The sequence below is a fragment of the Hylaeus volcanicus genome, chromosome 2 (genome assembly GCF_026283585.1).
Source record: "Hylaeus volcanicus isolate JK05 chromosome 2, UHH_iyHylVolc1.0_haploid, whole genome shotgun sequence".
In the NCBI taxonomy this organism is placed as follows: Eukaryota; Metazoa; Arthropoda; class Insecta; order Hymenoptera; family Colletidae; genus Hylaeus; species Hylaeus volcanicus.
In genome coordinates, this window is record NC_071977.1 from 1,199,765 (window position 1) to 1,212,751 (window position 12,987).

At 32.0% G+C, this 12,987-nt stretch overlaps 6 protein-coding genes across 6 annotated transcripts; 3 read left to right on the forward strand and 3 right to left on the reverse strand.

The window, feature by feature from the left end:
• The first annotated feature begins 86 nt into the window (after window positions 1–86).
• On the forward strand, window positions 87–3,047 carry LOC128884726 (DEAD-box helicase Dbp80). Its single transcript, XM_054138310.1, has 8 exons — window positions 87–293; window positions 447–667; window positions 743–835; window positions 911–1,128; window positions 1,216–1,393; window positions 1,498–1,735; window positions 1,815–1,977; window positions 2,046–3,047. The coding sequence occupies exons 1-8, from the start codon at window positions 231–233 to the stop codon at window positions 2,297–2,299; spliced, it is 1,428 nt and encodes a 475-aa protein (XP_053994285.1). The 5' UTR covers window positions 87–230; the 3' UTR covers window positions 2,300–3,047.
• Window positions 2,736–6,355, reverse strand: LOC128884725 (heat shock protein 60A-like). Its single transcript, XM_054138309.1, has 4 exons — window positions 6,195–6,355; window positions 4,945–5,356; window positions 3,986–4,876; window positions 2,736–3,904 (listed from the first exon to the last, which is right to left on the reverse strand). The coding sequence occupies exons 2-4, from the start codon at window positions 5,354–5,356 to the stop codon at window positions 3,498–3,500; spliced, it is 1,710 nt and encodes a 569-aa protein (XP_053994284.1). The 5' UTR covers window positions 6,195–6,355; the 3' UTR covers window positions 2,736–3,497.
• An 886-nt stretch (window positions 6,356–7,241) lies between these two features.
• On the forward strand, window positions 7,242–8,603 carry LOC128884739 (10 kDa heat shock protein, mitochondrial). Its single transcript, XM_054138328.1, has 3 exons — window positions 7,242–7,402; window positions 8,002–8,169; window positions 8,245–8,603. The coding sequence occupies exons 1-3, from the start codon at window positions 7,400–7,402 to the stop codon at window positions 8,386–8,388; spliced, it is 315 nt and encodes a 104-aa protein (XP_053994303.1). The 5' UTR covers window positions 7,242–7,399; the 3' UTR covers window positions 8,389–8,603.
• On the reverse strand, window positions 8,563–10,635 carry LOC128884727 (something about silencing protein 10). Its single transcript, XM_054138311.1, has 4 exons — window positions 10,483–10,635; window positions 9,817–10,409; window positions 9,010–9,719; window positions 8,563–8,921 (listed from the first exon to the last, which is right to left on the reverse strand). Exons 1-4 carry the CDS (start codon window positions 10,497–10,499, stop codon window positions 8,832–8,834), a joined length of 1,410 nt encoding a protein of 469 aa, XP_053994286.1. The 5' UTR covers window positions 10,500–10,635; the 3' UTR covers window positions 8,563–8,831.
• Window positions 10,636–10,689: 54 nt separating this feature from the next.
• Window positions 10,690–11,566, forward strand: LOC128884735 (39S ribosomal protein L20, mitochondrial). The gene is made up of 3 exons (XM_054138325.1): window positions 10,690–10,917; window positions 11,007–11,117; window positions 11,191–11,566. The coding sequence occupies exons 1-3, from the start codon at window positions 10,831–10,833 to the stop codon at window positions 11,446–11,448; spliced, it is 456 nt and encodes a 151-aa protein (XP_053994300.1). The 5' UTR covers window positions 10,690–10,830; the 3' UTR covers window positions 11,449–11,566.
• LOC128884732 (triosephosphate isomerase) lies at window positions 11,559–12,863 on the reverse strand. Its single transcript, XM_054138323.1, has 3 exons — window positions 12,620–12,863; window positions 12,210–12,463; window positions 11,559–12,121 (listed from the first exon to the last, which is right to left on the reverse strand). Exons 1-3 carry the CDS (start codon window positions 12,726–12,728, stop codon window positions 11,741–11,743), a joined length of 744 nt encoding a protein of 247 aa, XP_053994298.1. The 5' UTR covers window positions 12,729–12,863; the 3' UTR covers window positions 11,559–11,740.
• Between the last annotated feature and the right edge of the window lie 124 nt (window positions 12,864–12,987).

The following is a 12,987-nucleotide window of genomic DNA, read 5'->3' on the forward strand; positions in this document are numbered from 1 at the left end:
TAATTTAAAAAACCCGCTACTGTATATACATATATGCATGCATGTTATGTGCTCCACATTTTAGTTGGGTGAATTTTTCCCACGCGGCGCTACAACTTTTGTACCAAAAACGTGAGCTTGGACCCTATGCAACAACGCAAAAAGTATTCGATGAACAAGTGTTTGTCAATTTGCCGTTATAATTGAAATCAAATTGTCTTCTGAATTATCGTAAATTTATCAATGTTAATATGGCTTCGGCTAAACTCGATTGGGGAAAATATGTGGACGAACAGGAGAAACTATCCGCGAAGGTAGTATTCTTGTTGTTTATGTACTTATAATGCCGGTTTAACCTCATGTTTACTTGTTGATACCTGTTTATCATTAAAAACAAAAGTCTTTCTTGTACAGTGTATATCGTTCATTCATTTAGTAATTAAATTTTTATAAATAATTATCAATAGGTGTCAAACTTAAATATAGACAAGCAACTTAAAGAGAACACAACTAATACAGAGTCCAAGAGCGACGATGGCTCAGATGAACTTATTTCACCTGCAGAAAAATCATTACTGCAAAAAATTATACGTAAGGGTTTGGTGGAAACAACGAAGGATTTAAAAATTCAAAGGAAAGATCCATCCTCACCTTTGTATAGCGTCAAATCATTTGAAGCGCTTCACCTGTTGGTATTTTTAATTCTTAATTACCTTACATTTGTAGAACATTAAAAAAATGTAGTTTATAATGTACATTATAGTAAACCAGCTTTATTAAAAGGAGTATATGCTATGGGATTCAATGCTCCATCTAAAATTCAAGAAACTGCATTACCTACTTTACTAGCTGACCCGTAAGTTTATTATTTATGTATAAGTATTTTGTAAAGTACCAGGAATAAATATGAAACTCAATAAACTATTTGTAGACCTCAGAATATGATTGCTCAGTCACAGTCTGGAACTGGTAAAACTGCAGCATTTGTGTTGGCAATGCTTAGCAGAGTTGATACTAATAAGAATTATCCTCAAGTACTTTGTTTATCACCAACTTACGAATTAGCTATACAAACAGGAGAAGTAGCAGCAAAAATGTCTGCATTTTGTAATGAAATCAAAATAAAATACGCTGTTAGAGGAGAAGAAAGTAATATATGCTAATTAAGTTTTCTCTACAAGAAATGCTATATTCCTATTTAAACAAATATTTACATTAATTCCTTAATTATTTCAGTAAGTCGTGGATCGAAAATCACGGAACACATCATCATAGGAACACCAGGAAAAGTTTTAGACTGGGCTGTTAAATTCAAATTTTTTAATTTGAACAAAATATCAGTTTTTGTTTTAGACGAGGCAGATGTAATGATTGCAACACAAGGTCATCAAGATCAGTGTATTCGAATTCATAAGTAATTATTTTAACATGTGAAAACATGAAAAGACATCTTAAATTATGTTGCATGTCTGTATATATATATATATATATATATATTTTTCTAATACTTACACATAGGCAACTTCCGCGTACATGCCAAATGATGTTTTTTTCTGCAACATATGAACCGGAAGTAATGAAATTTGCAGAAATTATAGTTAATAATCCTTTAATAATAAGATTATTAAAAGAAGAAGAGAGTTTAGATAACATTAAGCAATATTATGTCAAATGCAAGGACTTGGATGAAAAATATACAGCCATTACTAATATCTATGGTGTAATAACAATAGGGCAAGCGATCATTTTTTGTCACGTAAGGTGTTCCATTTTTACATTTATACAGTATTTTCTTTACTGAAAACTTTTAAACAACACTTTGTATCTACGTATAGACTAGGAAAACAGCTAACTGGTTAGCAGAAAAAATGACGAAAGATGGACATGCGGTAGCCGTTTTATCTGGTGAACTAACAGTTGAACAAAGAATATCCGTTTTGGATCGATTTAGAGCTGGTCTTGAAAAAGTTCTCATCACGACAAACGTTTTAGCAAGAGGTAATTTAATTATTGAATACCCGGTCGAATAGTATTTCGTAAATTGATCGTTACATTACAATTTACAGGAATCGATGTCGAACAAGTGACAATAGTAGTCAATTTCGATCTACCGATGGACCAAAATCGGCAAGCTGATTGTGAAACATACTTACACAGAATTGGCCGAACAGGAAGGTTTGGTAAATCTGGAATTGCCATTAATTTAATTGACTCACCACACGCAATGGAATTATGTAAAGACATAGAGAAACATTTTGGAAAAAGAATACACTATCTCGATGCGGATGATGCGGATGAAATAGAAAAAATTGGAGCTTAAATTAATCCATAAAAAATATAATTATGCTTTTGACATTTAATATGATAGATATATTGTAATACTTGCGAAGAGAATAGACCTTTGTATTCTTAATACCAATTCTTTGTATTTCTTTTCCAATAGCACATATTACCGACAAATGTCATATCTATAATTTATTTTACGATTTTATAAATATTGATTATTTTATACCGCACCTAAACGTGGCAATTGGATCAGGAATATTATAGAATTCAAAAGTATACAAAATAAAAGAATATTTTTGTATAATACATATACGATAAAGTGAGTTTTTTTTTTATATAATAGGAAATGTTGTAATGTCTTCATTTTAATCAAGCTTTTATAAAAGAGCATTCTATCATGTCAAATTATTCCTTGTAGATTCTTTAAATTTTAATAAATAGAGGGGAGTTTTTCTCAAATGAGAAGAATGTACATTTTAACATACATTTATTGAGACTAAAAAATGAAAAATAAATTGTAACACTTACAAAAAGTATGCGACACTTCTATTTTTACCCTATTGCGATGATTGCGATACACACGTCTGTACACTTGCATTTTCATTCATCTACACAGACAGGAAATTATATAAAATGCACCAGAAATTATTATTTCTATTCCGAACTATTTAAAAATTCGTGAACAGATACATTTTATTTTTTGGCGAGATCAATGATAAAAAGTAAACAAAATTGTTTATTGTGTACAATTTAATAAATGTTTTCGAGACACAAATAAATGGCTCGTTAGTTGGAAGAAACCAGAGGAATTTTACAAATTAATTCAAATTTTGAAAGGTAGTATGACGATTCGATCATTTACCCTGAATCTTATCGCGACATAACTTCTCAAAACAAATATACATTTGTTCTAATGAAAATTTAATTTTCATTACACGTACATTCTCAATAAAACAATAATCTTTATAAATGCAAAATAAAGACAAATGAGTATAGAACAAATATTACAACATGTAGGGAACAAACTTGTTTTCTATGTGTCTATCCTTTGCTTTAAAGTATAATTAAACACGTTCGGCTTTTCTGGATACACGATTGGAGAATGATGGGTCGTATACTTACAGTTCTAATCGCAATTTCCAATAAGTGAGATGATATTGCGACTGAATTGCAATTTTTGCCAAACATTAATTACAATATGAAATTCAGTCTTTGCATGGGATTTCGCTTAATTACATACCCATACCACCCATACCTCCCATACCACCCATACCACCCATGCCACCACCCATTGGCATTTGAGGCTCTTCTTTAGGCAATTCGGTAACTACTGCTTCCGCGGTTGTAAGTAACGATGCAACACCTGCGGCATCGGTAAGTGCTGTACGGACTACCTTCGTTGGATCAATGATACCCTTTTCGATCATATTGACATACTCGTCATTCAGAGCATCGTAACCAAGGTTACTTTCGCTAACTTTTGCTACTACTACACTAGCATCTACACCTGCATTTTGAGCGATCTGCAAACATGGCATGCGCAGAGCGTCTGCCACTATTTTTATTCCCGTTTCTTGATCGTTATTCGATGCTTTCAAATTTCGAAGAGCTGGGATACATCGTAGAAGAGCAGTACCACCTACAATAGAAAAATATTTCATGAAATAATCTATCAAGAAATCTTATATAGATATTTTTGTAAATGACCATTTATATTTACCTCCAGGAACAATGCCTTCTTCAACGGCAGCACGAGTGGCGTTTAGGGCATCGTGAACACGGTCCTTCTTTTCATTCACTTCCACTTCACTGCTTCCGCCAACTCTCAAAACTGCAACGCCTGATGCTAATCTTGCCAAACGTTCTTGTAATTTTTCCTTCTCATAGTCGGAAGTTGTATTTGCAATTTGATCTCTAAGTACGTCTGCTCGATGATCAACGTCATTTTTTTTTCCTTTGCCTTTAAGGAAAAGTGTATCATCCTTTGTAATTACGACCTCCCCTACTTCGCCTAAATCGCATAACTGTACATTCTCTAATTTTACGAGATTCGCGTCATCTCCAAACACAATTCCTCCAGTTAAAATTGCCATGTCTTGAAGCGTTGCCTTTCTATTGTCTCCAAAACCAGGTGCTTTAACCGCGGCAACCTGTAAACCAATTTTTAATCTGTTGACCACTAGCGTCGACAGAGCTTCGCCATCGATATCTTCGGCTATAATGACAAGCGGTTTTCGTTGCGAATTTGCTAATTCCAATGCTGGAATTATAGACTGTACAGATGATATTTTTTTCTCGCTGAAGAGTAAAAGTGCATCTTGAAATTCAACTTTTGCTCCTTTACTAGAATTTATGAAGTAGGGAGATATGTAACCCCTATCAAATTTCATTCCTTCTATAACTTCCAGTTCGTCGTGCAGCGTTTTACCGTCTTTTACTGTAATAACACCTTCCTTTCCAACTTTTTTCATGGCATCGGAGATAAGATTACCAATGGCTTTGTCCCCATTAGCTGAAATAGTTGCTACTTGAGCAATTTCCTCTGGAGTTGTTACCGGTTTACTTAGAGCCTTTAGTTCTTCTTTAACTTTATCGACTGCTAACATAACACCTATAATATATGGATTAATTAATTTAAAAACTTTGTGTTATATTATGGAAAATTTTGTCTTTACTTACCTCTTCTGATTTCTACAGGATTGGCACCTTTGCTAATTTTTTCAAAGCCTTCTTTAGCAATAGCTCTCGCTAAAACTGTAGCTGTGGTTGTTCCATCACCTGCTTCTTCGTTTGTGTTATTAGCTACATCTTGTACCAACTTTGCCCCGATATTTTGAAATTTATCCTTCAACTCTACACCCTTAGCCACTGTTACACCATCTTTGGTAATCTTTGGACTACCCCAACTTTGTTCCAAGATAACATTACGTCCCTTTGGACCCATTGTTACTGCAACTGCATCAGCTAAAATGTCTACACCTTGTAACATGAGTGCCCTAACTTCAGCTCCAAAGCGTACATCTTTGGCATAGGAACGAATTTGTAATTGGCGCGAAGCTGCGTTACGCAAAACAGTTGGTAATCTGTACATCTAAAAAAAATGTTCAGCATTTACATTTGTACATCTAAATATTACCGTTTATTAATGTTGTAAGATACATCAAAGTCACATTTCATGAAAATACGATTTTTATAAAATTTAAACTATCTCCGATTTCAACTAAAAACAAAATTGTATAATTTTATTTAGATAAAATATTCTTTTTTTTTTATATAATACGAGTAATCAAAGGGAATCAGCGGTGTAATTACTATTCGAAAGTAAACATGGTTATGTAAACTACCGCGTGGATGACCATCGTTATGCCCAACACCCTCGTGTAAATTATCACGAAAGTTACAAAAATTGTTTGCAATAAATTATCTACAATTAACATTCTCATATTTTTTGTTAGACTTTTAAATCCTTTTTCGATTATTTCGAATTACGATAAGATATCGTGGGCATCATGGCCCGGCCGGCATGTTCGACAGAAAAAGATCTATGTAAAAATTTGAATATAATTACATAGAAAAGAAGTAGGAATATTTTGGAAAAATTAAAGCTATCAAAAAGAATCTTGATCGTCCGTACGAATACGAAACTACATTCTACTTTCACCGTACATTTTTGGTTATCTTTTTAAAAATATATCAAATCGTCGCAAATACGTAATGTTTTTATATCATCGACAGCACAGACTTCGACGAGAAAATTATTACAAAAATAGAACCAAATAAAATGTTAACCGATAGAAGAAATAAAATGCGAAATGCTCATCAGAGAAACAAATTACTCCGGGAACAGTTTAACCGGTTAATATCGTTAGAAATTCATGTGCATTTCCTACGCATCGAAGAATGATAATTTTGCCAAAAAAGAAGTTTACCTTTATCTATGGAAAGAAGCCGTTGGTTAAGAGATCAGAGTCGTAAAAGTAATTGAAAATCGTCGCACCGTGACCGCACGTTGTCTCGCCAGTGCTAGTACAATGAAATGCGTGAAATAGTGTGAATGTGAACGTGAAGGAGCTTGCGCTATCACATGGGATATCCCCCTCCTCTTCGACAAACTCTAACCTAATTCTACTATATACGATCGAGAAATATACGAGATTTTTAAGCAAATTTAAGTTAAATTAAATAAAATTAAAATAAATGTCTTATGATTAATCATCTGTTTTTGTATTCGCATTCGTTACATCAGCTTATCGGTGCAACGTTTTTTCCCGAGATCTATAAGTTTCTAGAATGTACTGGAACGTGTGTGATGCAATCGTCTAGCGTACGCCAATCATGTTCGTTCGTTGTTAGATCAACGGATTCGCTTTTTACACAACTCACAATCAGTGTTTCTCAGGCTTGAGATCGACACAAATTTTTCATGATTTTCCCGACTTATGAATGATTCTCTATACAGTTTGAAGTATATCAAGTACAAAAGAAAAACAGATTTACATCAAAGTACACGTTAATAATTTATCTCTTGAAAACAATATATTATATATATATATATATACATACTCTTTGTAACTTGTACTTTGACGAATTCAAATTAATTCGAATGCATGCTGATTCCCTTGTAATCGTCCTTTGACCTGTATTTTATCTTCGTCATTTTTTCCCTATATTTAATTTGATAAATATTATTCTGTTTCAACATTCTATTTCAACATTGAAAAAGCGAGTTTAAGTTAATAAATTCTAGGCCATTGTATTATATAACGCTGTTGACTGACTTTAAATGCTAATGCATTTTTTTTAATAACAATAAGTATATTCGTATAATTTGTTGTGCGTGCGTGTGTACGCATATAAATTTTTAAATAAGCGCTATCTTACGGCAGACTTTATATTTATACAGCCGTAGACTTATTGTTAGATTTAGATGCTACCAACGCATTACGTAATAGCACATGGTTGTTGCTCAGTGCGAAATCAATGAAAGTTTGGTGGGGTTAGGAAAGATGGTGGGGAGACTGGAAATTTCGAGAAGAAGCTATTCGCCTCGCCACATACATTATACAACGTGCTCTAGCGTGTTTGCCGGTTGCTTTGCTTGAACTCGTGACTTTAAAAACACGTTATCTTAACAATGGTAAGAATGAAAAAACTTAGAATATTTTTAATTAATTATCTGTAATTTTATGTTTCTTCTATATATCTTGTATATAAAATGACTGATTAACAATTGCAATTTTTTGTGTTTCTGAAGATAACCTTCAAATTAGTAAGTAGATACATTTCTCACAAAAAGTACTGTAATTCGAGAAATGTATCTAATATATACAAACGCGCATGAAATTCTATCAAATATATGGTACTATACTGTTTTGTTTTTTTATACAATTCCATTAATTCTTTGTTTCGATAATTTCGTCGCATGGCCGGTATCCATGTGTTTTTGTTAGCGAGGAAGAAAAAAAAACAAATGCTTATAAAACTTTTAGTAAAATAAAAGAATATACGTTATAGTACGTCATTTACTTGTACGATTCAATATTAAATTTTGCTCAAAAGTTGTCGATAGATATACGCCATAAAATCGTGTTTTGATTAATGTTTGATCCAAATTTTTTTTCATTTGCAATATTAAAAAAATTTGCAGATTTGCATCATGCATAATCTTAAAGTAATTACTTTCATTGCATATGGTTGGCAGAACTTTCCTACATATTCTTTATTTAATACTTTTAGGCTGCAGCTAGCGCTATTAAGAGGCTTGTACCGCTCTTTGACAGAGTTCTCATACAAAGAGCAGAAGCTATAACAAAAACGAAAGGAGGTATTGTTTTACCAGAGAAAGCACAGACAAAAGTTCTACAGGGAACTGTTGTGGCTATTGGACCTGGACAACGTAATGAAGTATGCATCATTATTTAATTACCATTAAAATAAATAACTAAGTGACAAAAGTAATAATTACATTTTATCTTTTAGAAAGGAGAACATGTTCCTTTAAGTATTAAAGTTGGTGATGTTGTTTTATTGCCGGAATATGGCGGAACTAAAGTAGAACTCGAAGACAATAAGGAGTTCCATTTATTCCGCGAGTCGGATATTTTGGCGAAGTTAGAAGTATAAGATTCTATTAAATTTATGTTAACAATTTTTTAAACATTAAAATTTATTTCCTGGAAAATTCAGGAATAAAAAACAGCGGTATTCAAGTTAATCTTGCGTTCGTTGTTGTTAATTTGTAAAGTTGCTCGATTCTTTTGGAGTCTGATGTTTATGTAGGTGTCACAATTTCGTATGTATAAAAGAAAATAAATCATTTATTCATTATGTTTATATAATTATCGCTTTCTGTGTTATTCCTGGCTATATTTTCATTAAACAAAACATTTCTTAGTTAATTTGTACTGTTAACAATAGAAATAGAATAAAGCCTGTGAATATTGTCAAAATAATGATACTATTGTTTCATGTATCTACATTTACATTTGTAAAAGAATGCATATACTTTAGAGAATAAACTAGTTTTACAATCTTTAATGTATTTACAATAGTTTTGTTTTGCTTTTTTATTTTAATTTAATACTTTTCTTTACACTAGCTTTAATGCCAGATATTTCTCCAGTATAACGAGTAATTTCTTTTCTCACTTCTCTAACCTGCAAAATAAAAATAAGTAGTTACTTTAAATAATATCTTTAATAAATCTTTTATCTAATGCTTAACAAGTTTTAATTTAATACATACCGCTCCCTTCCTTCGAATTTTAGCTTTACGATATTTATTCCTATGTTTTACTCTAGGATTGCGTTGCTCTTTTTTACGATGCGGTGTTAAACCTTTATTCTTTGCTATTTGATATGTAATTGCTCTCTTTCCTTCGTTTTCGGTTACCGAATCTGCCATACCGGCATCTTGTTCTTCCTTGTATTCATCCATGGATACATGATTTTCTAATTCTTGCTCATCTGTAAATTCTTTGTCTATTACTTTATCTATAGATTCATTTTCAAATTCACTTTCGAATTCAGTTAAATGAGTATTCGTATCTTCTCGTCTTACAGATTGTTTCAGATTACTCAGTTTTTCTTTTAAACAACTACTAGTTACTTTCTTTTTATTAATATTTACGTTAGTTTCATCAAATATATTATATAACGGTTTGCCATGTCGCTCGGCTTTTAATATCTCGTGAATTTCTTGCACTAAGTTTCCTTGTTCTGATTCCAATTGATTTAATAACTGACGATACTGAGCCAAACGTTTTATAACTGGATGAGAATTTACAGGCAACCTTTTGGCTTTGAGCATCAAATAAAATAAAATATTGATACAGTAATTTAATAAAACATGATATTTTGTTTTTACAAAAGTGATTGCAGAAGAGTTGCAAAGTACACTGCTTTTAACTAATTTCAGAAATGGTGCCAATGTATCCCTTGCTTCTATCATGCGATCTAAATCAAACATAATGTATGTTTATAAATAAAAGTATTGAAAAAAATATTCAAAAATGTAATACTTTGAAAGAATAACACAGGATATAAGAAATACCTTTAAAATCATTTACAAGGGCCATAAATTCAGGATTTTCTTTTTGCATTATTACTTGTTTTTGCCTTTTACTAAGCTTGCTAAGGTCAGTCTTTATAAATTGTTCTGTATATTTATGAATTTCCTTATTATCGTCCTTCTGTGATTCTATGAAATCTAAACCAAAGTCAGCATCGTCCAATTGTTCTGCCAACCTTTTCTGAATACTTCTAGCTTCTTCTTCTTCTATTTCTGCTTCAGCTAAATCTTTTTGACTAGCAGTAGCATAATCAGGATCAACATAATCTGTAGAATAATATGCTCTCTTTTTTTTACCCCAAGCTTTTTCGTTTGGTAAATCAAAATCATCCTTTAGTCCTTCGATATCGGACTCCATCGAGTCTGCTTGTTCTTCGCTTTCAACATCATCGTTCGCATCATTTAATCCATAAACCTCGTAATCGCTATCATAAGTTTCGGAAGAAGATCTGTTTCGTACTTTTTGAAGTAATTTCCACTCAGTTTCGGAATATTCTTCTTCAGAATCTGTGACTTCGTTCATATTTATGTCTTCTAATTCTCCCACTTCCTTGATTGTTTCGGTTACTTTTGTCCTATTAAAAGGTTTTATAATTAGAAAACTCAAATAATAATATAACATAACACATTCTAAAAGAAACACTTTACCTTTTTTTATTTTTCATGTTGAAATTTTAGTTGAAAACGATAAAAAAGTTGACACGTGAGTATAAAATTTAACTAACCTCACAATCTCAAATATTCGGAATTATTTATTTGTGAGAATACCATGGGTAGAAAGTTGGTAGACGGGCGACTCGAGACTCTATAGTGTTAGTGAGATTCTCGAATGGATTGATAATAATCCAATGGTCTAGTGTAGTGTGGCCGATCGGTTGATCGTATTCATGTTCCTTTTATGTCTTGCAAACAAGAATTATTGAAGAATTATCAAAGTACTTAGGAAAGAAGCAATCTGTTTCTATTTCGTATCTAAATTAATCTAAATCTAGGAAAATGGTGTTCTTAACTGCTCAACTTTTTGTGAGAAGTCGAGGTCCTGACGAATTTTGGCGAAAACGACAAATATTTAAACTTGCTGCGGTAAATCCATTAAACAGTAGTATACATTTGTAGGTTGTGAATCACAATAATTATATATTTTCTATCAAAATTAATGTTTCAATTTATAGCATTTTATGGGAAGAAGAAGAAACTGTTACAGCATAACAATAAAAAGTGTACACAAAGCATTGACAAAGTCTACATTAGGAAGACAACTTAAAAAAGCAGATATGAAAGAGGTGCATAAAAACATTCTTTCTTTTATTATCTTTGTCTCGTCTCTCCTTTGCATAATTATTTACTTATTTACAGCTGTGGGAAAGTAGGGTAAATGCTGCAGCAACTGAACACGGTATTACATTTAGAACATTGATGGAAGGATTGACTAGATGTAACATTTTACTTAATCGTAAATCGCTATCAACTTTAGCTGTCTGGGAACCACGAACGTTTAAATGTTTATCTGATATTGCTTGCGCAAAAACAAAATTAGGAGAAATCAAAGCAGTTAGTAACACTCCTATGCCTAAAAGTGTTATACCTAAAGGATTAGTTGATGAACAGCGTTAATTACAGGATTATAACAAAATAAACAAATTTGCATTTTGTTGTAACATTTATTATGTAATTCATGATTATATGTTTATAGGAAATATATACTCTTAAAAAGGAGAACAGAATGATAATATATACTTTATTATTAGTTTGAGAACCTTTTGCTGCAATGACATGACCCCAATATTTCTCTATGTAAACAAAAAAAATAAGTTAATTCTTTATAGTACTTCTTAAAATATGCATTTCTATTACGTATTAGTTATGAAACAAATAACATTTTTATGCAATTACAGAATATTTGATCTCACTGTTTTGCATTAACAATTTGTACAAAGTCAGGTTTCAAAGATGCTCCTCCAACTAAGAATCCATCGATATCTTTTTCTTTTGCCAGATCTTTTGCATTATCTGCTGTCACTGATCCGCCATATATAATCCTAATAGTTTCTGCAACCGTTGGATTGACATTTTTACAGAACCAGTCTCTCAGTTTGTCATGAACTTCTTGAGCTTGCTGAGGTGTGGCTGTCTTGCCTGTTCCAATTGCCCATACCGGTTCATAAGCGACAACTACATTGTCCCAAGATTTGATTTTATCTGCAATAGCCTTAGTTTGTCTGAAGACTACTTCTTCAGTTTTTCCACATTCGCGCTCTTCTAACTTTTCCCCGATACAAGCAATTACCTTTATAAAGAAATAAAAGGTCAAGATGACAAAGAATTTGTTTTAATTTAAATTGTATTATGACAATCTACAAAGAAATTTTAATTACCTTTAGTCCAACTTCTAAAGCATGAGCCACCTTATCTGCTACTAATTCATCTGTTTCACCAAAAACGTTTCTACGTTCCGAATGACCAAGAATTACCCATGGAATTCCATTGTCCAAAAGCATAGCAGGACTGATTTCTCCAGTAAATGCTCCTTTTGCAACTTTATATGAATTTTGCCCACTAATGCTAACATTGCTAGGTAATATGTTTTTCACGTACGTCAAATATATCGATGGTACACCAACGACAACATCTGATAACAATTATATCATTGGAATTATTAAAAAAATGTAATTAATTAATTTTTTAATGAAACTGTTTACATGAGAATAAGAAATGACTTTTTAATGTCGCTGAAAAATTATGAAAGACAAATTATAAAATATTATAACATATAGAAGAAACATACCAACATTTGGATCGAGCGGACCCGTTTTTAAAAAGGCTACGATACCATCTATTTCGCTTTTGGTACCATTCATTTTCCAATTACCACCAACAAAGAATTTACGACCCATGGTTTCACAATGTATCGATTTCCGTATATCACTAATAAAAACAAAATTGCAATTTGATTGCGAGTCTGAAACAAATTTCAAAAATGTTCCTCTGACCTTCAAGGGAATACAAGGTGAATTTGGTCACGTTCCCCAATCTCATTTCTTAAAACCCCTACTACTCTACCCTGAACTTGATACATTATAGTCCAACGTTACATTAATATTGTTAGAATTATGTTTCAAATTAAACATATCTATTTTTTAGTGAATAGATAAC